The following is a 26,676-nucleotide window of genomic DNA, read 5'->3' as shown; positions in this document are numbered from 1 at the left end:
TGCCCCTTAGCTCCCTTGGCACCTCCTCTATAGCCCCAATGGACAGGAGCTTGCGGACCTCCTGGACGATAAGTTGCTCGTGAGAGGGGTCTCTGAAGAGGGACGAGGAGGGAGGTTGGGAGGGGGGTGGAGAAACAAACTGAAGATGGTAACCAAACTGCACCGTGCTCAGGACCCAACGATCTGACGTCAGCTGGGATCATGACGGTAGGAAGTGGCGAAGGCGGTTGAGGAAATGAAGTGGATCCAGAGAGGGGATTGGTAAGCTGCTCTCGGGCACACCTTCATAAGTTCGCCTTGGGTCCCTGCGGTGGCTTTTCGGACCCGGAAGTGTTACCCCTTTGAGGACCTGACTGTCATCTATGATTTGGCCGGCCTCGCCTCTGGTTGAAATCTTGTCTGGGGCGAAGCGGGGGGTAAGTGCGCTGATGGTAGGGGTGGAATGGCCTTCTCTGAGTCTGGGGCGTGTGCATTCCCAGTGAGCGCATGATGACCCGGTTATCCATCAGGCTCTGTAGCCTGGGATCCATCTTTTCAGAGAAGAGGCCCTGCCCATCGAACGGCAGGTCCTGGATCGTGTATTGTAGCTCCGGCGGTAGTCCGGAAGACTGCAGCCACGATATACGGCGCATGGCTACGCCCGACGCCAGAGTCCTCGCTGCTGAATCTGCGGCATCTAAGGACGCCTGTAGCGAGGTTCTGGCGACCCTCTTGCCCTCTTCCAGGAGAGATGAAAATTCCTGGCGTGAGTCCTGGGGGAGCAGCTCTGTAAACTTGCCGACAGCCTCCCAGGTGTTGTGGCTGTAACGGCTCAGGAGGGCCTGCTGGTTCGCCACACAGAGCTGAAGGTTCTCCAGCAGAATAAATTTTACGGCCCAGCAAGTCCATGCGCCTGGCTTCCCTGGATTTCGGTGCAGGAGCCTGTTGGCTGTGGCGTTCCCGCTCGTTGACTGACTGTACCACCAAGGAGCAAGGAGCGGGGTGTACGTAGAGGTACTCATACCCCTTGGATGGTACCATATACTTCCTTTCCACGCCGCGGGCAGTGGGTGGAATGGAGGCCGGAGACTGCCAGATGGTGTCCGCCTTTGCCTGGATCGACTTAATGAAGGGAAGGGCTACCCTGGTCGGTGCCTCCGCCAAGAGGATGCTTACTACCGGGTCCTCTACTTCCAGGACTTCCTCTACAGGAAGGTTTATGTTCTGGACCACTCGCCTCAGCAGGTCTTGATGTGCCCGGAGATCGATCGGCGGGAGCCCTGATGAAGATGTGCCCGCTACCGCCTCATCTGGGGACGAGGACGAAGAAACCCCAGGAAGGAGTGGTTCTTGCACGGAAGCCTCGTCCAGAGGGGCCTCAGTTTCCCGGGCATCCTGCTGCCCCAGGGTATCCGTGGGGTCTTCCTCCATACCTGGGGGGGGGGCCCGACTGATTGTGGCCTCTGGTGCATGACGCTCCGATGGGTTGGAGCGAGCTTGTCCCGAAGGTTCGCCCTGGGCTTGGTGGTATGCCCAGGGCATCCAAAAGGACCATTGGGGTGGACCCTGGTCCGTGCGGGCGTGCACATCCGAACCCCCGTAAGAGGCGCTGTCCATATGGGAGGAAGTGGACGAGTGCCTCGAAGGCCATGGAGGAGCCGCTGAAGACTGTGGCAGGCCTCTGCGCATCCCGACGTCACTGCGTGGTGCTGGTGAATGGTACCGGGAGTCATGGCGGTACCGTGATCTAGACCGGGACCTGCTACCGGCTCGGTGCCAGGAGGTCGACCGGTGCCGTCCACTGCCATGCCGGGATCTGCTGCGGTATGAACGTCGGTGCCACAATCTAGACCGGTGCCGAGAATAGTACGACGGCGACCGGGATCTTGAACGGTGCCACGAGTACGACCGGTGCCGCAGGTAGCGGTCCCAGGACTGCGAGCGGCGTCTAGATCTCGAGCGGCGACGCTGGGAGTGGTCCCTCGATTTGGAACAGGACCGATGCCCGGTAGTACCCGGCGAATGTGGCTGTACCATGGCGGGCTTGCCCAGCGATTGGATAACCTGCACCGGCGGTGCCGGGGGTTGGGGCAGCTCGGGCTCTGTCAATGCGATGATGTCGCTTGCCGCTGAGAAGGTATCCGGCGTGGAGGGCGCGACAAGCTCGACCCCTGTCCTCACTGGGGAGCTGAAGGGCACCGGACTCAACGGTCTCTGAGGGGCCGGAGTCGACGGTGCGACGACGCTCGGTGCCGCGGCGGATGACGGTGCCGGGCGGTCAGGTTTTGAGGCATGCTCTGACTGTGGTGCAGTTGCAGGCACCGCAGGAGCCCTGTGCTTTTTGCTCCTCGGGGAGAGGGAGCGGTGCCGGCTAGGCTGCCGGGCCGGTGCCGAGCGGGAAGTTGGACCCTTCGCCGGTGCCAGGCGGTCCGGAGCGGAGGCGACACTTGGTCCCGGTGCCGGAGTCGGTGCCGACGGTGGGGGAGTCAGCGCTACCTCCATCAGGATCTGCTTCAGACGACTGTCCCGCTCCTTCTTCGTTCGGGGCTTGAACGCCTTGCAGATCCGACACTTGTCCACAAGGTGGGACTCGCCTAGGCACCTCAGGCAGGAGTCGTGCGGATCTCCTGTTGGCATCGGCCGATGACAGGCCGCACAAGGCTTAAAGCCAGGTGAACCGGGCATGGGAGGAAAAAGGGGCGAACCCCCGATCCTCAGATAACTATTTACAACTATACTTAACAACTACAACTATTACTATAATAACTGAACTATATACACTAGACTGCAGAAGAGTGAAATGCTAGGGAGGTGGAGAACGGCTAGCCGTGCTCCACAGTTCCAACGACCGACATGGGCGGTAAGAAGGAACTGAGGAGCGGGCAGGCCAGCAGGGGTATATATCAGGCGCCATACCAGCGCCACTCCAGGGGGCGACCTGCTGGCCCACCGAGTGTTGCTAGGGTAAAAAGTCTCCGACGAACGTGCACGCGGCGCGCGCACACCTAATTGGAATGGATATGAGCAAGCACTCGAAGAAGAACTGTATGCATAGTGATGCACTACAACACAGTGCAAACAAAACATGAAATACAGAGATAAGCCAGAACTGTTAGCCACTGACAATTCCAACAATAAATACAAACATCTGAGCCACTAAACCAGCATAAAACTGCAAAATTCTGTAACCACAAATGCCAGTGTAAACTTCCCCCCTCAAGTGGTCCCTTTACTTCCAAACCTGGAGTGATTTTGGTTCCCATCTTTGGAGAAACCCAGAAGTTGTGGAGATGGAGAGATGGGAAAACTGAGTTTCCTTTTATTGAGTTTTTAATAATAGTGTCCCCTCAAGGGGAAGGAGCTTGGGGATGTATGGATTTGGCAGGGGGAAAAAAAAGTCTCCCAACACAGTGAATCCTAGGTCTTACCTCTCAGAACTTCAGGATGGGCACCTGACTCATGTGGACCTGTTGGCCTTACCTTCTACCAGTAGCATGGCACATGCTGGAATTATGCCGTGATTGTCTTCAAACATTATAAAGCCCCAATGGAACTGTCATATTGAAATCAGAATGGTGTGCAAGGGACAATGCACTTCCCCCTTTCTAGTGGGCAGGAGAGATCGTCTTAGAAAATAGCAATTGATTCCTGGTTCTCCATCATTATCCTGACCAGAAACAGTAGTCTGGTACCTCATCACCGTGCATGCTCCTGCTTGACAGCTTGTATCACCAGCCAACCAGTAGGAACATGCCTTTCTCACCTAATGGAAATTACATTTCAAAACTTCCATGCATTGTTCTGCAAATTTATCCCTAAATGAACTGTCCTGACCGGATTAGAATTACTTACACTTACAATTTTGAAATCTTTACATGGTTTAAATTGTTTTCAGAATCTGCTTCAGGATTTATGTGGCTCCCAGGAAGTTCAATCATTCCCATATCCATCTCAGCTTATGCCCTTTACCCTCACCAGATGAAGATGATATCTAAACAGAGCTAGATACCAAGAACCGGTTCCCATCTTAAGAGATTGTTCTCACTGCCTGCCTTCTCTCCCACTGGTAATAGACAGATCACTTTCCAACTCATTCACAATCTCAACATCCTTGTGGCAATTACAGTAATTGCCTTTGTGGAAAAGTAATATTGAAGACGACTTTTTAGAAGCTTCTAGTGCAATAACTGTTGACCCTCCTTGAAGAAGAGCTAATCACGCTCTCTGCTCTTCCCATCATACCCATTCCATCTTTTGTCTCCTTCTGCTCCCCTCTGCAAGCTTCTCTGCTGCCTGGTCCACTTCACCTCTTCTTCCCCTGCACATGTTTCCTCACTTGTTTCCCTTCTGCCACCAGACATGTTGCCCAGTCATCTGATCCTTTTCTCTCCTTGCTTCTGTAGTCATAATATCTGGCAGCCTCATTCCTTTCTTCCTTGTATATTCCTCACCAATGATAGCTGGCAGCTCATTTCCTCTGCTCCTCCTCCTCTTATGTAGCAGCAACTATGTAGGACAATTCCTTCTCCTCAATCCAGACACTTTTACAGGCATCCACATTCTGCTTTGCAATGAAAACCCTAGACTGCTATAGAAGCATCTGGAAACAAGGACAGCCAACATCATGTGACCAGCCATCTCTGTGTAAAGCACCACCAAATACTCTCTGGGTCATCAGTGGCTGACAGCCTATAGACTGGGAGTCACTAATGTAGTCAAGAGTACCTGTAACAAAGTGGCTCACCCCTTGAAGTCTGAGGCTCATTAACCCTGATTACAGAATGAGCCACATCTGGGAGAGAGACAGCAAGGTGATTATCCTATGAAGAGCAGCAGGAGGTTGCAATGAAGAGGAGGGGAGTTGTGGCAGACCGAGGAAAGGCTCTGTCAGGGATAACCCTGAGACCAGGGGAATTGTCCCAGGCAGATGGACCTGGGATAGACCTTGACCAAGCAGGGGAGAAATTGCAAAGGTCCCAGACAGGAAAGCTTGAAAAGAAAAAGGAAGAGAAACCTTATGTTATAGAATCATAGAAGATTAGGGTTGGAAGGGACCTCAGAAGGTCATCTAGTCCAACACCCTGCTCAAAGCAGGACCAATCCCCAAGACAGATTTTTACCTCAGTTCCCTAAATGGCCCCCTCAAGGATTGAACTCACAACCCTGGGTTTAGCAGGCCAATGCTCAAACCATGTGATGTGAGGACCGTGCATGGACTTTCGTATTCTGAGTTTTATGTGCAATTTATGTTATATTAATAAACCTAGTCCTCAAGGAGGGGTATTTTTGGCCAAGAAAAAAAAGTCTGGGCATTCCAAGAGGGGAAACTGATGCAGGCTGCCTACAATGTGACCCTTGGTCATGAGGGAGCAAAAGAGAAGCGGCTGGGCCTGGTTACTGTACGCCACAGAAATAGAAACAGACTGTGGCCTATGCCAATACAATATCATGGCCTTCTCCCTAGCAATTCATTTGTCCCTTTCTTCTGTTCTTTTTCTCCAGTTACACCGGCCCTACCACTCTTTTTCGTTAGACAACCAACAGCCTTTTAAAACATCTGCACTGGTTTCCTAAAATGTGCAAACTCATAAGTTTAACAAGCTGACATGACTTATGATCGGCTCCTACATCAGTCAGTTAGTAGAAAGTGAAAAAGTAATAACCATTCTGGAACTTCTCTTTTTTTTAGGATACACATATCTGCAGATGTAAATACCTGACAGCAACACTGATAAAAGCAACCCTGAGCCTATCACATTTATTTTTTATATCCCCTTATACTCCCTTTTTTCCTCCTTATGTGTCCACACACAGTAGGTGCCTGATGCTAACTCTTATTCTACAGGAATAATAATTTTAACTATAAAATAGTTTTATCAAAGAAGTCAGCTAAGATTTTGTTTGTGAGGTCTTCAGAACCCAAGGATCCAATCCTACAGTCTTTACTAATTTCAATGGAACTATTGTGTGTGGATGGATTTCTCACAAAGGTTGTGACATTTTGCCCCATTATAATTGTAGAAGCAACCTTATCATTTCTATTTGATAGTGAATTGGCACATTGAGCCTATTTCACTGTAATTTTATGAGGCATCGTGTTGTTCTAATCAATGCTAAACCATATCTCTGCAACTTTTATAGAAACCACAGATTAGATCAGCCTCCATCCTGACTGTTACACACATGCATTGATTGGCATATCAGCTAAGTCTTTGTCACAAACAGATCTTATTGGCAGCCAATCTACTAAACAGAGCATCACACTTCAATAATTTTTACATTAAAATAGAGAGATAATGGAGTGGATATAGTAGACAGAGGCCAGAAAGTCATCTGATTTTGAAGAGCTAGCGGGTTGTCTTCTCAGAAAACCAATTCAGAAGTCAGATAGGTTTTTGGAAAACAGCCTCCAGTGGCAGAGATTACAAATGCCTTAAGATGCAACTAGAGATAATTTCTGTTTCCCATGGTATGGGAAATAATTCTCTGCACAGGCATATTTCCCAACCAGCTGTAAAAATGACTTGGAAAACTGAGAAAAAACGGAGGAAAAAAGAAAAGCCATGCAGAAGACATTAACCATCACAGATGTTACAGTTTGACCTAATAATTATTGAGCCGATCAGTTTCTAAATGTGCAGTATTTAAATATACGCACAAAAGGACAAATCCTGGAAAGCAATGCATAGACCCAGCAGCTGGGGTTTTTCATGGGAGTAAGGAAGAAGAATCATCCTTCACTGAACTGCAGCCTGTACTGTGGCCCTGAGGCTGCAGTAGCCTTTATGCTGCCTGCACTCTACTCGAGGGGAGAAACAACAGGGGCATTCATATAGTGATTCATTGTCCCTGCCCTCTCCTTGCACATAGCCTTCAGATGGAGTCATATCACTATCACGTGTATATGTCATAATAACTGAGGTAGAGGAATTGCTTTCCAAACCGGGGAATTTTTGTACACATGTTCTGAGTCCACAGGAGCTGAGTTGCATGAGACAAATGGTGCTCCCCAAATTCTGCCTTTGACCTCTCCCAAACTGGCAACAGCTCAGTGCTGTGGGCTCTGCTACAGCCACAGACCAGAGGGCAGGATTTGTCCCATATAGGGTTAATAAAGCATTTTCATTAAACAGATAAAACCAAAGGAATCCAGAATTAGAGGGCTGAATTTGCAGCCTTAATTTATCATGTTGTAGGTAACAGGTATTGTAGCTCACATTATGCCAGGCCACAAAGTATTCTGAGAACCCTTGTCAGCTGCAATGGGCAAACATGCGTAGCAGGAGGGCTGAAGATGACCAGGTAGCCCAACTCTGAATATGCTTTTTTTTTGTTTGTTTGTTTGTTTGCATTTCAGACCTTTATTTTAAGAAAATGACAAAGAGTATACAAGAGCACACTGGTCTTACATGCACGCAAACATCTGTCTTCCTGCAGCAAGTCTCCTGTGACAAGGAGCTTTAAGGGGGTGGGCTGAATTAGATTTCACAGAAACTCAGTTCTCAGAGAGGGGGATTCAGTATCCACATCCTAGAGGCCATGGAAGATTCTGCTCTCCACCAGGAAGCTGTGGATTCTCCTTATAAGTTCATTCTAAACATTAATGACATTTGAGGTAGCCCCACCTGCTGGAATAGGTTCTTTGGTGCTGGAGAAAAAGTTCCCACTGCCTGTTCTCTTAGTCCAGTTTGGCACATGAGTCATGTTCCACTGTACTCTTGGTTCAAATGATCCTATAGATTAACATGGCCTTTTGGTTGCCTTTTAGAAAAATAAGACAAAGTCACTGATTGCCCATACTGAATCCCCTCTCTCAGAGAACTGAGTGTTTCTGTGAAATCTAAGTCAGCCCCTCGACTCCCACCCCCTTAAAGCTCCTTGTCACAGGAGACTTGTTGCAGGAAGATAGATGTTTGCGTGCATGTAAGACCAGTGTGCTCTTGTATACTCTTTGTAATACATGAATTTTCTTAAAATAAAGGTCTGAAATGAAAAAAATATATATTCAGAGTTGGGCTGCTTGGTCATCTTAATCCGCCCCACTATCCATGTGTGAAAGGCATTTTTAACAGTTGATAGTTGACTCAACAGAATGGAACAGATACTCTCATCAGAAAATTATTCAACTGCCTAGATGAGCATGGAACCAGAGAAATATTCCACCGATATATATTCAAGCCAGGGGCAGATAGCTCAGCCAGGACAGATAAAATAAAGCCTCAAAATATGGTTCAATTCAAGTCCCTCTCTGATGAGCTGCTTTCTTAATACAAAAAGGATCCTAAACAAGAACAAAACAACTCAGAACACAAGGCCATTCCAGCTTTCAGCCTTTTCTGCTCTTTCCTTTAGGTAGCCTCCACTTGCAGCTGCCCTGTTTCCGCACCTCAAATCATCCATATGATAGGTAGGGATGTCAAAGATTCTTCTTAGAACTCCTCACATGCAGAGCCATAAGAAGCACCTTCATTCCTTGTCACAATTCATGAATAAGGCCCGCAAACTGCGAAACAAAATCACTGTTCTTTTTAAGCTGCTTTTTTTAAAAAATGCCCCAAAGTCTTGACTAGCCTGCATTTTAAACTAACAGTCAGGCCATTTAGTCCAAAAATGAAAGTATTTTGAAGCTTCAGAAGCTGTGAAAAGCACCTGAAATGAATCAAGATTTTTTTTTTTATTGCACACTCAATTTTCAAGGAGCTGAACAGATTTTTTTCCCCAAAAAAAATTGTATTTAAAGAGAAATCCATTTAGGAATGAAAGGCCAAGTTTCAGAAAGGAATTTATAGGTAATTTAGGAAGACCTAAAAATAGGTGGATATAATGCAATTGCAAACATAATTTTAGCTGTATGGGGCCAGCCAACACTCTCAGCAAATGTGCAAAGGTACAGGAAAGTTCATTTTAGCAAGACGGATTCTCAGACTGGCAAACCGACTCTCCCACCTCATGCAATCATGATACACACTTGGTCCATGACTGAATTACATACGTCATTTAGTTGTATGCATTTTTAGAGGCTTCATCAGGAGCAAAACCAACGTTTACTTTCTAGGCAGGAAATTCCACCTGTTAGATTAATCTGCTTTGTTCACCATGATCAGCAGACTCTTACTAGTTAATGAGTTACAGGTAAATGAAGATTTGATTGTGAAACCATTACTTCAACTTTCCAGACTGTTCATGGATTTGATAGCATTGTAATCTTAAAGATAACAGCAGACCATCCCTTCAGCTTCTATCTCTGGTAGGAGCGAATGAGGTAGAGGTCCTACCTCCGGATATCATCCGGAGTCAAAGGCAGGAAGTATCTTAATATCTCTCTCGGTTCAGAGCTCTTGGTGCAGCTTAGCACAGTATATGATTATTATGTATCATTTTCAACACAGAAGTGCCCCTTTAATGAAGCTATAAGGAATTAGTTATGTGGCAGACTATGGATCTGATCCAAAGCTCACTGAAGTAAATTGGAGACTTTCCAGGTACTTCAATGGGCATTGAATCAGGAGCAGCGTCCCAAAGTTCTGCAGAAGTCGATGGGAGTATAAGGTCCTGATCACCTTGCAGGATTTGTTCTAGGGCTCTATGTGAAATTTTAGAAAGAATATAATTTTGAGAAAGACATGATTTAGAAATATTTGTTTTTTAAAATTATATGCAATGATTCTGAGATAAAGAATAAAGATTCAAAAACAAAAATATCACAAGACACAGAAGAATACTGAGGAAAAATGAAGGAAAATAAAAAATTGCCCTTCAATTTTTACTTTAGGGTAGCTGGACACCTCATAAATTCACACCAGCAAATGGGCTTTGTAAAGCATTTGAAAGATTAATATATGTTACCTTTGATTACCTCATGATAAAATATTACAATATAATCCTATAATTTCTACACTACTTATTTGGCACTTTGGCCATACATGAACAAATTGACTTGGAGCCAAATATATCTTTTATGCAGATCTGAAGCAGACTACTGCAAGAAGGATTTTGATCCCAAGGTACAGTAACTGTGTCCCTTTAGGCAGGATATATTAATCTGGGTACAAGCTTCCAAAGAGAGGGGGGGAAATAGAGCTGCCTAACTGTGGTTTGAGAATAATTCTGCTGCATTTTACTGGAAAAGAAAATTGCATCCATATCAGCCAGCCCCATAGTCCTATGACCCAATCCTGCAAAGATTCTCATATGTGGCTATATGGACTGAGACACACAACTTACATCACTGAACACAATTCTTTGTAGGATCAGGGCCTTAAAGTGCAAAAAGGAGGAGCCATCTCCTTGTGAATAAACTCGATGAAGTATTTGAACACAATGTTTCAAAATCCAGAGACTTTTCAAACCTAGAAGTAGCAACTAGTTTATAAATATAATGCTTTGTACTACTATTCGTTTTTCATCAAAGCACTTTACAAACATTAATGCTTTAAGAGATTGAATCAATGGGCTTCAAATCAGGCTTTAAACCTTTTAAAACCTACATAAAGTCAGATATTGTCCCCATTTCATAGATCTGTAAACTGAGGAATAAAGTGCTTAAAGCCAACATTTTTTAATTAAAAACACTCCATTTTAGGTACCTCATGTTCATAGATGCTGCACATGAACAACTCACATTGAAGTCAGTGGGAATTGTAGGAGCTCAATGTAACCCAGACATACACAGTAGTATTGTTTCTCTCTCTCACACTTGTCGTTACATCATAGAGAGAGGTTAATGGATCTGCTACAGCTTTGCAGTAACAGAGCTGCATATTCTAGCTCAAGTAGTAGAGATTCATTTTTAGATCCAGAACTTCTGAGTTTGAACCCTGCTGCCGACAAACCACCAAGGGTGTTGAATTGTTGGTGACAGCATGCTTAAAGTTAAAGTTATTGACTTACATTGACATTTTGGTGCATCATATTGTGCCACATCAAAGATTAAACGGTCACAGACCACCCACGTGTTGTAATTTCACACACACATTTTTGAAGCCTCTCTCGTTTCATTCATCTGTGTCTATATCATACTCAGACATCTTTGAAAAAAAGGAGAGGGTTTCCCCTTTCAGTTTTCATTGATGCTAAGTGTGACATTCATGTGTTAATTAATATAAATTGGACAGATAATATATTAATTAAACATGACACTCAAATTATTTAAACCCAATACAAAACCAAGATTATACAAAGCATTTTGGTACCCTGCTTTTCCAAAATGACTGATGATATCAAGCCTTGGTAACTTGCTATAAGTCTACTGTTTCTTGGCTCCTTAGAAAAGAAGGAACAAATGAAGTGAAAAGAACACTGGAAAAGTCTAATAGATAAACTGACTAATCTCAGACCCCAAGGTCATAGCAATTCATTTCTTGGCTTTTCCACAGCACAAGACATGATTTATCAATCTGAGAGCAGGCTTACAAACACTATACATCTCAATAATACATTCTTTGCACTGTGTAACTTTTTAAACAATGATAGATTGCCTGTGTTGAACCAATGTTATATTACAAACAGAAACAGAATATTTGCAAGAAAATGAAACTTTAAAAAAAAGAATTATGCCATAGTTAATTACAATGGCTAATTGTGCCTTAGACTATAGATGTTTCCTAATATATATGCTTCCAGATATTTTACCAACTTGAGGTATCATATTGTTAGACATCAGGACACTAAACAGATGTCTTCTTTACTTCATCATTTGATGCTGCTAATATTACAGTAGATTTGTTTTTTAAAATGTAATAATTATAAAAATGGTAACAACAACCACTTATATTTCCAGAGAGAAAGGATGGTTTTGTTGTTAAAACTAGATTTTGACTCAAGAGATCTGGATTTAATTTTCAGCTCCACCACAGACTTCCGGTTTGACCTTGAGCAAGTCGTTAATGACTCTGAGTCATTTAGAAAATGGGAATAATATTTTCTTCTGTCTTTACCATTTATACTCTAATCTTGTACTGTGATCAGTGCAGGTTCAGCAGTCCACTTACATATAACAATGCAGGATTGGGGCTCTAAACTATCAACAATTCTGAAAAGGGACAATCTCCTACTCTGTTTGTGCAGTACCTGATACAGTGGGGATCTGATCTTGATTGGGCCCTCAAGGCACGACTCTAATGCAAATACATACTGATAATTTCTAACACATCTTTCATCCCAAGGGCTCCTAAACCTTCTTTACAAACTAGGGTCTTCATCCTGATATCTGATCCATGCTGAAGAGCGGTAATGAAGGGACGGATATCTGTAGTTAAGGTCTTGGCCAAAGACTATGAGGACGTACAAGTTAGCACAAAGCACAGAATAAACCTAAAGACCATATATGAGATGAGTCTGAAGGCTCAATGTGCTCAATTTCCAGTCCTCTAAATATACTTCCTGATACTGCTTCCTCTGTCATTTTTAAAGTAACAAGATTGCTTGCTTTCAGAGTACTGGTTGTTTGCTCATTAACTGGTTTTTCAGTCCTGACAAGGCCTGATCCTTATCATGTATGACAAATGAAGAGATCACAGCTGCAGATGGCATGGTTGCATGATGTAATTTAACAAAGTTTTACTTTCAGGGTTATTCAAATATTTTTATCTTGAATAATAATCCTTATTGACACAGCACATATACGTGGAAGTTAATTTTACACTCCAGAAAGAATGGATTTCACTGCAATTTCAAATATTCTTGGTTAGCAAAATTATTTCAAGTTATTAAATAAAATGCATAGTTAATGAGCTGAACACGTGACCTTAGAGTCTGCATGAAGCTATCATTAACCTCTGTGTTTCTTCAGGTCCCATCAGTACATTAGGGGCTTTGCTCTTTACACTTGTGCTTACAACAAATTAAAGAATGAAACTCCAGGCTTGAGAAAAAGGTAATTAACAGAGTTTCAAATCTTTAAATTGTGACATATTAATGCACTTTTCAAAGCAAAATCAGGGGGTATACATCATGTCTGAAGTGGGACTCAATCCACCTCCATCCCAAGGCCAATAGTATTTTCAGTTTTAAAAAGTAAAAAACAAAAAGATCACTCTCTTTCTTTCAGTTTCTTTTCTCTTCCACGTGTCTCCTATAGCTTCAAGTATCTTCCCTCTCCCGCCCTGCCATTCAGTATCTGTGTATTCTCTATCACTTCTGTCTATCTAGGATTTTACACCAATTTGGTATTTGAGTGCCTCAGGCTCAGAGGATTTAACCTGTTTAAGGTCCTGATCCTGCAATTTGTTGCCCGAGTGCAGAGGGCTGTGCTCATGCACAAAATTCCTCCCGACTTTAAGAGGGTTTGTGTGGGTACAGTGGGCCTAACCAAACACAATCAATTGCAGACTGTCTCATACACACACCATTCCCAGCTGGTAGAGTTGTGATGTGGCACTTTTTGGAGTATTTTTTTTAATTACTACATACAATTTTCTAGTATATTTGATACACCCCAATAATGTTTCTGGTCCTATACATGATACAGAAGACAAGGTAATCTATGCCCTTAAGAGTTTACAATCTAGAAGACAATCAAGCAGCTGTCTGCATCTCCCTGTGTTCTTTAGCATGGACTCTGAAGTACTGGTCCCTTTCACTCACTTCATAATGCAGATGTGGAGAGGGATTCAGAGGATGAGCCAATGAAAAGGGCACTATGCACCAAATGCGGGCATTTGACAGCTTTGTTGCAAGGACTGTAGGTGCTCTAACATCTCCCTATTCCTAGTGATGTAATTAGTTATATTCTCCACATAACAGTTTAGGCACATTTTGTTGCAGGTTGGCAGAAGGCTGGTTGACAATGTTTGAGAATCAGCTGATCATTCACCCAAGTACCAGCTGTCAGTTATTTTATATGCTGTGCCACACCTAGAAATGTACAACTGTGACTGATTCTGAAGCAAACATTTACCTTGGCACATCACAACACAGAAGGAATCACTGCAAATTCCCTTGCTCCTGAAGTAATTTGTATCTACTGCCATTTACAAATATATTACAAATTACACACCTGGAGGAGTTACAAATGTTAACCTGCTTAAGGCAGCACCCCTAGTTTTTGTTTAAATCCCATTGTGTAATACCAATCCAACACTGCTGAACTATGTGTAATCTTTAACGTAACACTGATGGAAAGCATTTTAAGCAATGTCAGCATCACAGCTCAAAGAATTTATAAATAACATGGCCTGATAAATGCCTGTCGCCAGCTGCTGTTTAGGGGCCTGAGACTCAATGCTCATTGAAGTCAATGGAAACACTTCCATTATTTCAGTGGCGGTTGAGTCAGCCCCTATTAATATTAGTCAAAGCTATCTTCAAAAGCCTTTTTTGGGGGGAGGGGTCCACAATAGCCAGGCAATGGTATCTTTCTATTCTAGCTCTGGAGAAATTTCAGATGCAGAATTCCTTTCAGCATGGTTAACAGCAAACAGCATCTTTACAATACTGCCTTCATGCAGCAACCGAATTTAAAAAAACAAAATCATCTTTTTCCTATGTACTTCTACATTCATGTGGAGAATGTGCCCTCAGATGCACAGTAAACACAGGGCACCTTCCTTTATCTCCCATGCAAACAGCACCCTGAATAGGAAAAGTGATAAACTGACGCTTCAGCAGCTTTGTAGCATGGAGGAAGCAACCCAACACATGTAAAGCTGAGCCCCTTTTTCTGAAACTATCTTTTAATGGACACATCAAATGAGCTGGACTATCAGAGTTCTGAAACAATACATATCTCCACAATTCTTTGGTCTGCTCCCGCTGTGCAAAGCAGCTACAATACCAGTTTAACCAGCTCTCTAAAGATTCTCCATACCTAAGGGGAATCCCTGACTGGATGTTTCCATGAGAAAGGGGTATACCTGGGGCAGCCTTAAAGTAGGGTGACCAGACAGCAAATGTGAAAAATCAGGACAGGGGGTGGGAAGTAATAGGAACCTATATAAGAAAAAGACCCCAAAACAGGGACTGTCCCTATAAAATCAGGACATCTGGTCACCCTACCTTAAAGCCACCTTTACACTCTCCTCTTCCCAAGTGGTACTGAGTAGATCTCAGAGGCAGATAAGGATCTAGCCCACTATATGTATATTCTGTGGGATGTAATATTTTTATTTGTACTTTTAAAGAAAGAATAGTGTCCTTTATGTTCTAACCAGCAGAGAGGCAATATGCTGAGAAATGTATAGTACCTGATCTCTCACTCATTTAACCCAATGGCAAAAAACTTGTGCTGACCTAATCAGAAGCAGGACAGTCACAAAATTATCCATAACAAAAATTAGTAACATTGCTTAATTACAACATATTCTTCAGTGTGCAAGTTCTCAAAGAGATTTAACTATATGGAAAGTCTGGTGGGATTTTTGTGTGCGTCCACATGCACATTTGTAAAATAACACCTCATATATATTAATAGCCATATAACTTACAGATCCAGGAGAGGAATACTATCTAATACAAACCCTTGACTACCTCACCTGCACTCTGCCCACTAATCCGTCTCCCCAGGACTTACTGCAGCATTCCAGATACTTGAACATAAGCAATAACACTAATAACAAACAAAACAAAAAAACTGCTAGAAAAAGGTTCTTTTCTCCCACCAAAAGAAATGTAGATGTCTCTCCTTTTTTCTCACAAGATTATAATGTATATACAGACACACGTGCACCTACAGCCCACAAGAGTCCATTTTATCCTCTTTACATAGCTTTACTCAGGCTTTCACAGCTCAGAAGCCGAATGACTTGTTTTCAGAATCTAGCCATTTTTTCTTTAAGGAGAATATTCATTTGTAATTATTAGGGGCAGACAACCAATAAGAATCAAAAGGAAATCCATAACTTTTTTTTACGGGTGACCAGAGCTACAAGCTCATATTGTTTGTGAAAGACTGACACATGCTCATGTTGCTCGTTGTGTTACTCCAGGGATAACATTTACAGAGATAACCCTACAAGTCTCAGATCCTGGGTCTACAAACTCAGGCTGTGGGGCTCAGATTACAGCGCTAAAAACAGCTGTGTAGAAACTGCAGCTCAAGCTGGAGGCTGAAGCCCACCTCCCTCCTTAGTCTTCAGAACCTGAGCTCCAGCTCAAGCCCAAATGTCTACACAGCTATTTGTAGTGTCATAGCATGAGTCCCACAAGCCCAAATCTGTAGACGTGAGCTTTCAGACTCACGGCAGTGGGTTGCCACTTGCTCTGTAGATGTACCCTGTGTGACTAAATCAAGTTATTCTTTTGCTGAACTGTAGAATTAGCTGTTTAGATCACTATTTAAAAAACTGAAAAATTGCCACATAATACAGCATTCAGATTCATTCTTGGGCCTGATTCTTCCCAGCAGGACACAAGTAACCTGCACTTAATGAAACCATTGGGAGTTATTCGTATCCCAAAGGTGAGATTCAGAACTCTGGAGATCTACTTACTCTTCTGCTTTCTCTGCATATGAAAGTAGAATGCACAATAAGGTCACCAAAGGCCAGAAAGAACAAATCTTCAAGCAACAGCAGTTCAAACAGATACCAGATCTGCTGGAAAAAGCAACTTGACCAGCACACAGAGTTTCCAGGAATCATTGCTTTTTCTACAGCATTTTAGTGTTATGATCATTTTAAAAATGAAAGGGGGAAAATAAGGTACCTACTTCTCAGGATTTTCCACTTCTTCAGTTACAAAATTGAGGTAAAACCTAGAAAATAAGAGGAAAATTACAAAACTTTAGTGCATTTTCATCCTAGATTAATTTTCCAACAGTCATGTAGATGTTTTTAATTCAATAAACAGACCTGTCGATTATCAGAGTTTCTTTACAGAGCTATCTTTGCAATTATACCAAGGGAGGAAATAACACCTACTTATCCTTCCATCTTCCTTCCATTTTGGAAGAAAAGTTGGCTTGCTAGTTATCAAAGAGAACAGGACACCAGACAAAACCCTACACAATGCCAATGTGGAATGACATTGCACTTATGGCTTTTTCCCAAGCTCACATACAGAAAAAAAAATGTGGCCAAAAATCCGCCTCAAGCCACACAAATCTCAGTCTTAGGCCCTAGCCTTAAGCTTGCATTTGACAGAATGTCTTGTAAACATTATATCAGTGACCTTGGCCAGACCTTTGGAGCAACCAGAATAGAAGCAACTTCAAAAGAATCCATCTTGATTTTAGCCAATACTGGAAGTTGTAGTTAATGTCATGTATATATAGCCAGCAACCAAGGTCATTAATCCTGCAAGCCATGACACTGACCACTGCATGATCAATGAGGCCATTGCACTCCAGTGGAAGAGCCAGACAAAGCTGTGTATCTGCATACATAAGGCTATGCAGCAAGCATACTCCTACACACTGAGCAGCAGTAAGTCTCAAACGTCTTCAGTAATTGTTCCCTAACTTGCAAGTGCACAGAGTAAAAAAGGGAGGGGGGAGTAAGGTAAGGATGTTGGTTTATGCCTAATAAGGCATTTAGCTACGTGCTCATCTCTTAAATCTCATTCCAGCTACTAGACAGAAATAATTTGGTGGCCAGGTAGCAGTCTTCCTAGTAATGTAAGACTATGTTTCTCTGCAGTCTTTGTCCTGCTTCTCACTTTTCACCCACCACTTATATACACAATACTTTGCTCCTGCTCTATGCAAGATAAAACTCCAGACATAGCCAATAAAACATCCTTGTTCTTCATTTTACCACTGCCTCTTAGGGCAGGTATTAAATTCCGCCAGTAACCTGGGTCACAACACCAAATTTTGCCCTGCTTCTTCGCAGTTATCTTATTGGATTAAATTAGCCACATGTGACTAACAGAGCAAGGCTACTGTGTGACATACCTCATAGTGCTCTGGTCTGGTCTGCTCTAAAGAAATCAGCTTGAGCTAGTGACAAAGAGAGGAAGCTTGGAAGAAGCACTGGCAAAAGTTAGTGCTGTTTATGTAAATAGCAAATAAGGATCTAGAAGTCGGTAGCTGGGAAAGGAAAGGAAAAAAGTGATTCCTTTTATTTTAAATGTAAATTTTCAGGCGCTCAGTGTTTTGGCTGAGAAAGGGAGGGAACTAGGTCTAAAAGGTATAAAGATAATATTTTTAAAACCTATTTTACAGCCTCAAGGGTGAGTAGTGTCCAAACAAGGAGTTTTCAAAGTAGCAATAAAACAAAAATGATCATTAAGGGAAGTATTTTCAGCCAGAGTCCATTTCAAAGGTAAATGAGAGAGAGGAGGGGTGGATGGGAGAGAGAGATTTCATATAATCAGGAAGGCTTCTTTTGGCTTTCAAAATACCAGCTCTATTTTCTGAACCTGTGGATTCTCTAGGGTGCCCCCCACACAACTGAACGTGTTTTGTTCGGTAATTCACTGTGTATGTTTGTAATGCCCTTGTACAAAAGGGGAGTTACAGGCTGGCAGAGAATTCAAATATCTGACTCAACTCATTGCCATCCCTCCCACCTCCAAAAAAACCAAAACCCTTATCATTCATGCCTTGTCCTTTGTATAAACAAAGTGTTTTAGTGCCTGTGAGCAGTGTGTAAAGGGGAAAAAAGGCTTTCAAACAGTTCTCAAAATAAACCCTGTCTGTGCATTGCAGTACTTTTTAAACTCCAGCTGCGCAGTATATCGACAGTGCACAATGTGGAATACCTGTAGGGCATGAATAAATTATAAGGAAGAAGCTAAAACCACCAACCTGTTTCCAGCCTACAATAGTGTTGTTAGTGACAAGGAGAGAGAGAATTTGGAGCAAAGTTCTGAGCAAGATACTTTGAGCCAGATTCTGATACTGTAGCTCACGCTGACTAGTACTTTACTCCTGTATACCTTTGAAGGTTTCTGTTTGTGTGAATGAGGAATGCGTGCATCAGGAAAAGATAAGGTGTAAAAGCCATCAAAAATGTCCAGATGGTCAAGAAAAAGTGAGAGACTTGGAAAGACCAGGAGACAATCAAAAAATATCCATTGTAGCCAATACTAAACATGTTAGCAGCACTGACGACCTCAGAGGTGAGGCAGACACCCCCGAAGGTGAGACAACAAATAGGAGTGTGGCAAAGTACCTTCCTCTCCTCAGCAGGCCCAGTCCTTTTTAGCCTTGGAGACACAGGCTTGGACAAGGCAAATCCTTACCGGAAGCATAGGGTCTGGTATTCCTTTCCCCAGTCAGCCCCTTGTGCTTGTTTTCCTTCCCTCCTGGGGAGGGAGTGCAGCCTTCCTTCCTGGGAAGGTTCAGGGTCTTGCTGCATCCAGCCTACTGGCAGTTTCCCTGCTTCTCTCACATACACACCCCACTTCCATGCAGGGGAGGGTTTAAAAAGGTCACAAGCCGTTGGAGCCAGCTGAACCTAATTAGTTCGCTAGTAACCCCTGTTCCAATTGTACCTTATTTCTCCATGGTTCTCTCTCCTCAGTGGATTGAGAGAGGCCTTTTAACCCCCTGGGACTAAATTACTACCCCACCTTTGTAGCTGTTTGTCCTGGGTTTATCACAAGGAGATAAGGATGAGAAGCCGACAATAACCATCAAATGATAACGACACTTAAGGACTAATGATTACAGGATGACATTGCAAAATGCATGGACTCAAATGGGAATTGACAACTATAAAGCTGGGGTGTTTTGCCATGAAACTCTGGGTTCAGTCCTGCAAAGCCTCGGAGCATCAGATCGTGACTGACAAGAGACCAGTTCCACACTCATGCTCAATCTAACTGGCCATTAGATTGACTTGAGCTACAACAGACTGGTAACTATAAACATCAACTGGCAGGACTGTGTGTGTGTGTGTGTGTGTGTGTGTGTGTGTGTGTGTGTGTGTGTGTGTGTGTGTGTGTGTGTGTGTGTGTGTGTGTGTGACTAAAAAGCATATGCTAACTGTTGTATTTTCAATAAATGCTGTGTATTGTCTTCTCCTATAAAAGATCCTGTGTGCTTTGTATAGCATAACATAACCATATATTTAACAAAGGGAATGTTTTTTCCTGTTTGCTTTTAATTAAAATAGATTATGAGAATTAAAGTATATTCCTCCTTGTTCACCTCAGTTCTATCCTGAGGCCAAAAATGTAAATCAATAATTATTCTGAGCCAGATTCGTCCATGCTTACTCACCTTACTCTGCAAAAATACTCTCTTTCCTTGATGAGACTACCCACAAAGTAACTACTGAACATAAGTAAAAGCAGCAAAATCTGTCCCTTAATACATTAAAACAAGATATACATGAGATGGTTGAATTCAGGATCCTGACAAAAAGGAGAGCAGCAGAATATGGAAATTGGACTTCAGAAAAGCAGACTCTGACTCCCTCAGGGAACTGATGGGCAGGATCCTCTGAGAGGCTAATATGAGGAGGAAAGGAGACCAGGAGAGCTGACTGTATTTTAAAGAAGCCTTATTGAGGGTGCAGAAACAAACCATCCCGATGTGCAGAAAGAATAGCAAATATGGCAAGTGACCAGATTGGCTTAACAGAGAAATCTCTGGTGAGCTTAAACACAGAAAGGAAGCTTACAAGAAGTAGAAACTTGGACAGATTGCTAGAGAAAAGTATAAAAATATTGCTCGAGCATGCAGAGGTGTAATCAGAAGGCCAAAGTACAACTGGAGTTGCATCTAGCAAGGGATGTGAAGGGTAACAAGAAGGGTTTCTACAGGTATGTTAGCAACAAGAAGGTGGTCAGGGAAAGTGTGGGACTCTTACTGAATGGAGGAGGTAACACAGTGACAGATGATGTGGAAAAAGCTGAAGTACTCAATGCTTTTTTTTGCCTTGGTCTTCACAGACAAGGTCAGCTTCTAGATTGCTGCACTGGACAGCACAGTGTGGAGAGAAGATGAGCAAACCTCCGTGGTGAAAGAAAAAGTTAAGGACTATTTAGAAAAGCTGGATATGCACAAGTCCATGGGACCAGCTGTAATGCATCCAAGAGTGTTGAGGGAGTTGGCTGATGTGCCCATCTTTAAAAAAGGGAAGAAGGAGAAACCAGGGAACTACAAACAGGTCAGCCTCACCTCAGTCCCTGGAAAAATCATGGAGCAGGTCCTTAGGAATCCATTTTGAAGCACTTGGAAGAGAGGAAGGTGATCAGGAATAGTCAACATGGATTCATCAAGGGCAAGTCATGCCTGACCAACTTGATTGTCTTCTATGATGAGATAACTGGCTCTGTGGATACGGGGAAAGTGGTGGATGTGATATACCTTAACTTTAGCAAAGCTTTTGATATGGTCTCCCACAGTATTCTTGCCAGCAAGTTAAAGAAGTATGGATTGGATGAATAGATTATAAAATGGATAGAAAGCTGGCTAGATCATTGGGCTCATCAGGTAGTGATCGATGGCTTGATGTCTAGTTGGCAGCCGGTATCCAGCAGAGTGCCCCATGGTTCGGTCCTGGGGCCAGTTTTGTTCAACATCTTCATTAATGATCTCGATGATGGGATGGATTGCACCCTCAGTAAGTTTGCAGATGACACTAAGCTGCAGGGAGAGGTAGATACACTAGAGGGTAAGTATAGGGTCCAGAGTGACCTAGACAAATTGGAGGATTGGACCAAAAGAAATCTGATGAGATTCAACAAGGACAAGTGCAGAGTCCTGCACTTAACATGGAAGAATCCCATGCACTGCTACAGGCTGGAGACTGACTGGCTAAGTGGCAGTTCTGCAGAAAAGGATCTGGGGATTACAGTGGATTAGAAGTTGGATATGAGCCAGCTGTGTGCCCTTGTTGCCAAGAAGACTAATGGCATATTGGGCTGTATTAGTAGGAGGTTTGCCAGTAGATCAAGGGAAGTGATTATTCCCCTCTATTCGGCACTGGTGAGGCCACATCTGGAGTATCGTGTCCAGTTTTGAGCCCCCCACTGCAGAAAGAATGTGGACAAACTGAAGAGTCCAGCGGAGGACAATAAAAATGATTACATGACTTATGAGGAGAGGCTGAGGGATCTGGGCTTATTTAGTCTGCAGAAGAGAAGAATGAGGGGGGGATTTAATAGCAGCCTTCGACTACCTGATGGGGGGGTTTCAAAGAGGATGGAGCTCAGCTGTTCTCAGTGGTGGTAGATGACAGAACAAGAAGCAATGGTCTCAAGTTGCAGGGCGGGATATCTAGGTTGGATATTAGGAAAAACTATTTCACCAGGAGGCGGTGAAGCATTGGAATGGGTTACCTAGGTATGTGGTGGAATCTCTATCTTTAGAGGTTTTTAAGGCCTGGCTTGACAAAGTCCTGGCTGGGATGTTTTAGTTGGGGTTGGTCCTGCTTTGAGCAGGTGTTTGGACTAGATAACCTCCTGAGGTCTCTTCCAACCCTAATCTTCTATGATCTTACAATATAAGACATGTTAGTCATTTTTTACACTTAGATACATGCCTTTGTTACAGCATACAATCTATAATACAAGTGGACATCTTTGGACTACTTACCAGCCTGAATAGGCATACATTCCTGAATAAAAAGCGAGAGGTAATCCCATAACACTGGCATCATTCCCTGCAAATGCATCTTTAAAGTGCTGTGTTTCTCCTGCAATAGAAATAGAAATGATACTTAAATATAACCTTTGAAATATTCACTAGACAATTTAAAAAAAATGTACCCATGACTACTACTACATTGACCATCTACTCTCCTTTTCCCTTGTTACAAAAAAAAATCACAGCATGGAGAAGTTACTCACCCAGATAGTTCAACTGATATCAACAGGACTATTTGGGAGTATATACTCATCAGTGTGAGTAAGGGGTCATAGTCTGGCACTGAGACTGTGTCCTGATTGCATTCACTTTCCACTCTAGGGCCTCGTCCACTCTACGCTGTTAAACCGATTTTAACAGCGTTAAATCGATTTAACGCTGTACCCGTCCACACTACAATGCACTTTAAATCGATTTAAAGGGCTCTTAAAATCAATTTCTGTACTCCTCCCCAACAAGGGGAGTAACGCTAAAATTAACATATCAATTTAGGGTTAGTGTGGCCGCAAATCGAAGTTATTGGCCAGATAGTTATAGTGATAGCTACCCACAGTGCAACGCTCCGGAAATCGATGCTAGCCTCAGACCATGGACGCACACCGCCGAATTAATGTGCCTAGTGTGGACGCGTGCAATCGACTTTATAATATCTGTTTAATAAAACCGGTTTAAGTTAATTCGAAATTATCCTGTAGTGTAGACGTACCCTAGGAAAGGAGTTGGTTGTATTGTTTGCCAAAAGGGCCAGCTTTACTCAAATTTTGCTGACTATTTGCAGAAACAGCTAATCTCCTCTAATCATGAAATAGGAACAAAATGTATGATCCATATGTCCAGCTAATACAGATTGTATATGATACAGGTGAGCTACAGCCAAAAATTCTCTTAAGAAATTATTTGGTGGATAATTTCAAATAAAGAAGTTTGAGAAAATCCTATTGGCAATTTGCAAACAGAAAATGTATTGGATAAATGGCTGAATATACATTGTGCACTCATCTGTATTCAATATTAATGTACATTTTAAACATGTAAATCAATGTACCTATTTTTCACATTTACTGCTAGCCAAAAAGCTGGTTCCTGAACCAGCTGTCACATGAGAAGCACAATATTGCTGTATCACTAGAAACGGAAAAGTTAACCAATCCCCCCCCAGATCTGACATTTGGGAAAAGAGAAGGTTCAAATTCTGAATTTGAAATGTCTGGCTAAGACCTTTTAGGCCAAATTCTGCCATTGGCTCCAGGAGGCTTTCAGGGGCTTCAATGGGAGGTGCACACAGTTATGTAACATCAGAATTGGAACTTCTGTGTTTATTCCATTTTCTTTCTTGGGCTTCATTCCTAGTGCACTCACAGTGCTGTAATTCCACTGACTTCAGTGGAGCTATTCCTGATTTACACTAACACAAATGAGAACAGAATCAGGCTCTTAATTTTTTGTAATTATTCTCTATAATTATACTTTAAAATTTAAATCACAAAAAACACTGCCAGCATTTCACTTATAAACAGATTTTTTGAAAAACGGAATTGATAGCTAAAATCTGTCCAGCATTTAAGCTATTAGCATCCAGTAGATTTCTACCACAGAATATTCATAACCATGAGTCAAATTATACTAAGCAAGAATTATATAGCTATCAATCCAAACACTTGCGGGTAAACATATTGAAAATAGTACCCAGAAGGTGGCTACCGACATATCATAATAGGCTATGTGCTCATATTTTTCACAGATTGTTCTAAAAAATTTCCCTATTCAATTTCCTGTACAGATTGTTTTGAATGCACTTCTGCTCATTTTAAAAAGATAATGGAAGAGGGGGAAATTGACAAAACAAGTTCTTCCCTGTAGGACGTGTACATTCATATCTCAGGAATTCAGGGTTTTGCTACTCCCCACTTCACAAACATTCACATTTGGAAGATGCAGTGAAGAGTTTCCACACAGAAAGAAAGGTTTGGTTATAGATCCATCTATCCTGCCGGCACAGGAATATTGTAACCGAATCTGCTGGGGAAAACTGGCACTGCACATGTGTGCTGTAACTAACAGTAAGCTTGAAACGTGTATCTGTGTAATTCCCCTCAACAAGAGTTACTCTCATTCTCTGCTATAATGTTACTGGATTCAGTGTAGCTTGTAAGACTGCTCTGGCATTGTTATGTGTTAGATTTTCTAGGAAGTTGTAAGCCTGTGCAGAATTCTGTTCAGTGTTCTAATTATCAAAGGGTCAAATCCTGAACTCCTTACTGAGTTTTCACTCCATCTTTATTCATTTCAAACTCCTCATTTGTCATGTTCCTGTAGCAGATATGGACTGGCTACAGAGCTTGCTTGTACACACTAGATGTGTTTATACTAAGATCCTTTAATGCTCTGTCAGGTATTGCTGAGGGTAATTTTAAATAACGTATTTTCTCACACTGCACCACCTCGTGGCTGAATGGTATAATACAGTACATGGTATAATATAATAATAGAATTCCATTACATCACTGAAGCTGATGTGAATTTTGCCTGAGTAATGACTGAAAAAAATTGAAAGCCAGATTCTTCCAGCCTCACTCAGAATGAGAAGTACCTTATTCTGTGAGTAGCCTCACTGACAGCATATGGAGGTAGAGGGTTGTGGGGCTGTGAGAGGACAGAGTGGACAGAAGAAATGATTCAGGGGGGACACCATTTAGCATAGCTGGTTTGACACACAAGGCAAAAGCACCCTGGGAAGCCAATGCTGGGTGTGGGTCACATGGGGAAATCAATGGTTCTACTCAACATAAGTAATTGGAGCTAGCCCTGAGCAAGGCACTAACTATTTGGTCCACTCCAAGGATATTAAGAGATGAGTAAAAAAAGAGTATTTTTATTAATGTGAAAGTGAGAGGAAGGAGGAGGAGTGGCTATGAAAAAGAAAACAAAACACATGAGATCAGGAATCTGTCTAGTGATTAGACAAAGACCTAGAGTGGAAAACTTTTGTTTAAGACACGGTAACTGGCTAATGAGAATTTAAAAAGTGAGTCATCTATGGCCCTGAGAAAATCTGAATCCACTACTCTGTGAGAGAGAGAGAGAGACAGAGTGTGTGTGTGTGTGTGTGTGTGTACACTGTTGTTGATCGCTTGTTTTTCTTATAGAATGATCCACCAGTTGTGATGAATTGTTCAGATTACATTTGGGCAGGCAATGATTAGGGCACCTTTCCTAGCCCTTTGACTTGCTAGGGTGAGCAGTGCTGTCCTGTAAAAGGGCTGCTCATTCACCTGGGGCATTGCTAAACATTTTTGCTGCCTAGGATTCAGGATCAAGTTCTTTATAGAAAGTCCACTGTGTTGATGACCCTCAGCATATTAAATCCGCTTTGGTGCACCAAGTGGAAGAGACCTCTAGGTCCAACATCTAAAAAGGCACTGCAAATTGTATTGTAAAATACATAAGTCCTGATAAAGCACAAAAGACGTCAATGACTATCCCCTGCATCTTATGTAGTTTCCAGTCATCGTGACCTTTTGTGTCACTGTTCTCCAACTTCAGCAGCCGAGAAAGTGAGATTGCCCATGTGCAACAGACTTCTCACCTAAAAATCCTCACTCACAGGCATTCACAAATCATTAAGAAAAAAAGTCTGCAATGATGGGTGAGTGAAGTGTCAGGTGTAGCTGAACACTTGGAGTCACAATCACAAACTTGTACACAGGAGACCTGGGACACTGGTTGCTCAACTTTGAACCCTGGGGAGCAAGGATGTTCAGTAACATCTCTCTTGTTTTTCTATAAAACAAGAGCTCTCTCTATGGTTACATGGAACATACAGACCCTAATGGACAAAGATACCACATTAAGATTTAAAAGATGTACAGCATTAATTGCAAGAAAACCTGCTAGATACAGCAACAGCATAGCTGCCCTCAGCAAAACCAAACCTGAAGATGAAGGCTCCATAATGAACTAGAAGGTGACTACAGCTTTTTTTTTAAAAAGGGAAACCAGCAGAAGAAGACACAATTGATGGCATTGGCTTTACCATTAAATAGAGCTGCCTGAAATCACTGAGATACTTACCTGCGGGCAAAAATGAACACCGAATTACTCTACAATTTTCCATTGGAAATTCATGATATTGTGACTCCTATCATGATATTTTGACTCCTAATTATTCATGCTTGTGCTCCAGCCATGAATAATTGAAAGAACAGTTCTGTTTTGATTTG

At 42.6% G+C, this 26,676-nt stretch overlaps 1 protein-coding gene across 1 annotated transcript in view; it reads right to left on the bottom strand.

Moving 5' to 3' along the window:
• SLC7A11 (solute carrier family 7 member 11) overlaps nucleotides 1-26,676 on the bottom strand; it is an 88,153-nt gene that overhangs the window by 34,142 nt on the left and 27,335 nt on the right. The window contains exons 5-6 of the mRNA XM_030564803.1: nucleotides 22,406-22,505; nucleotides 16,625-16,669 (exon numbers count right to left, since the gene is read on the bottom strand). Of these exons, the coding sequence (XP_030420663.1) occupies nucleotides 16,625-16,669; nucleotides 22,406-22,505 (145 nt within the window). The remainder of the gene's footprint in view (nucleotides 1-16,624; nucleotides 16,670-22,405; nucleotides 22,506-26,676) is intronic.

This window comes from Gopherus evgoodei, chromosome 5 (assembly GCF_007399415.2).
Source record: "Gopherus evgoodei ecotype Sinaloan lineage chromosome 5, rGopEvg1_v1.p, whole genome shotgun sequence".
NCBI classification, from domain to species: Eukaryota; Metazoa; Chordata; order Testudines; family Testudinidae; genus Gopherus; species Gopherus evgoodei.
The sequence above is the reverse complement of the archived record's forward strand: the minus strand, read 5'-3'. Positions and strand labels throughout refer to the sequence as shown.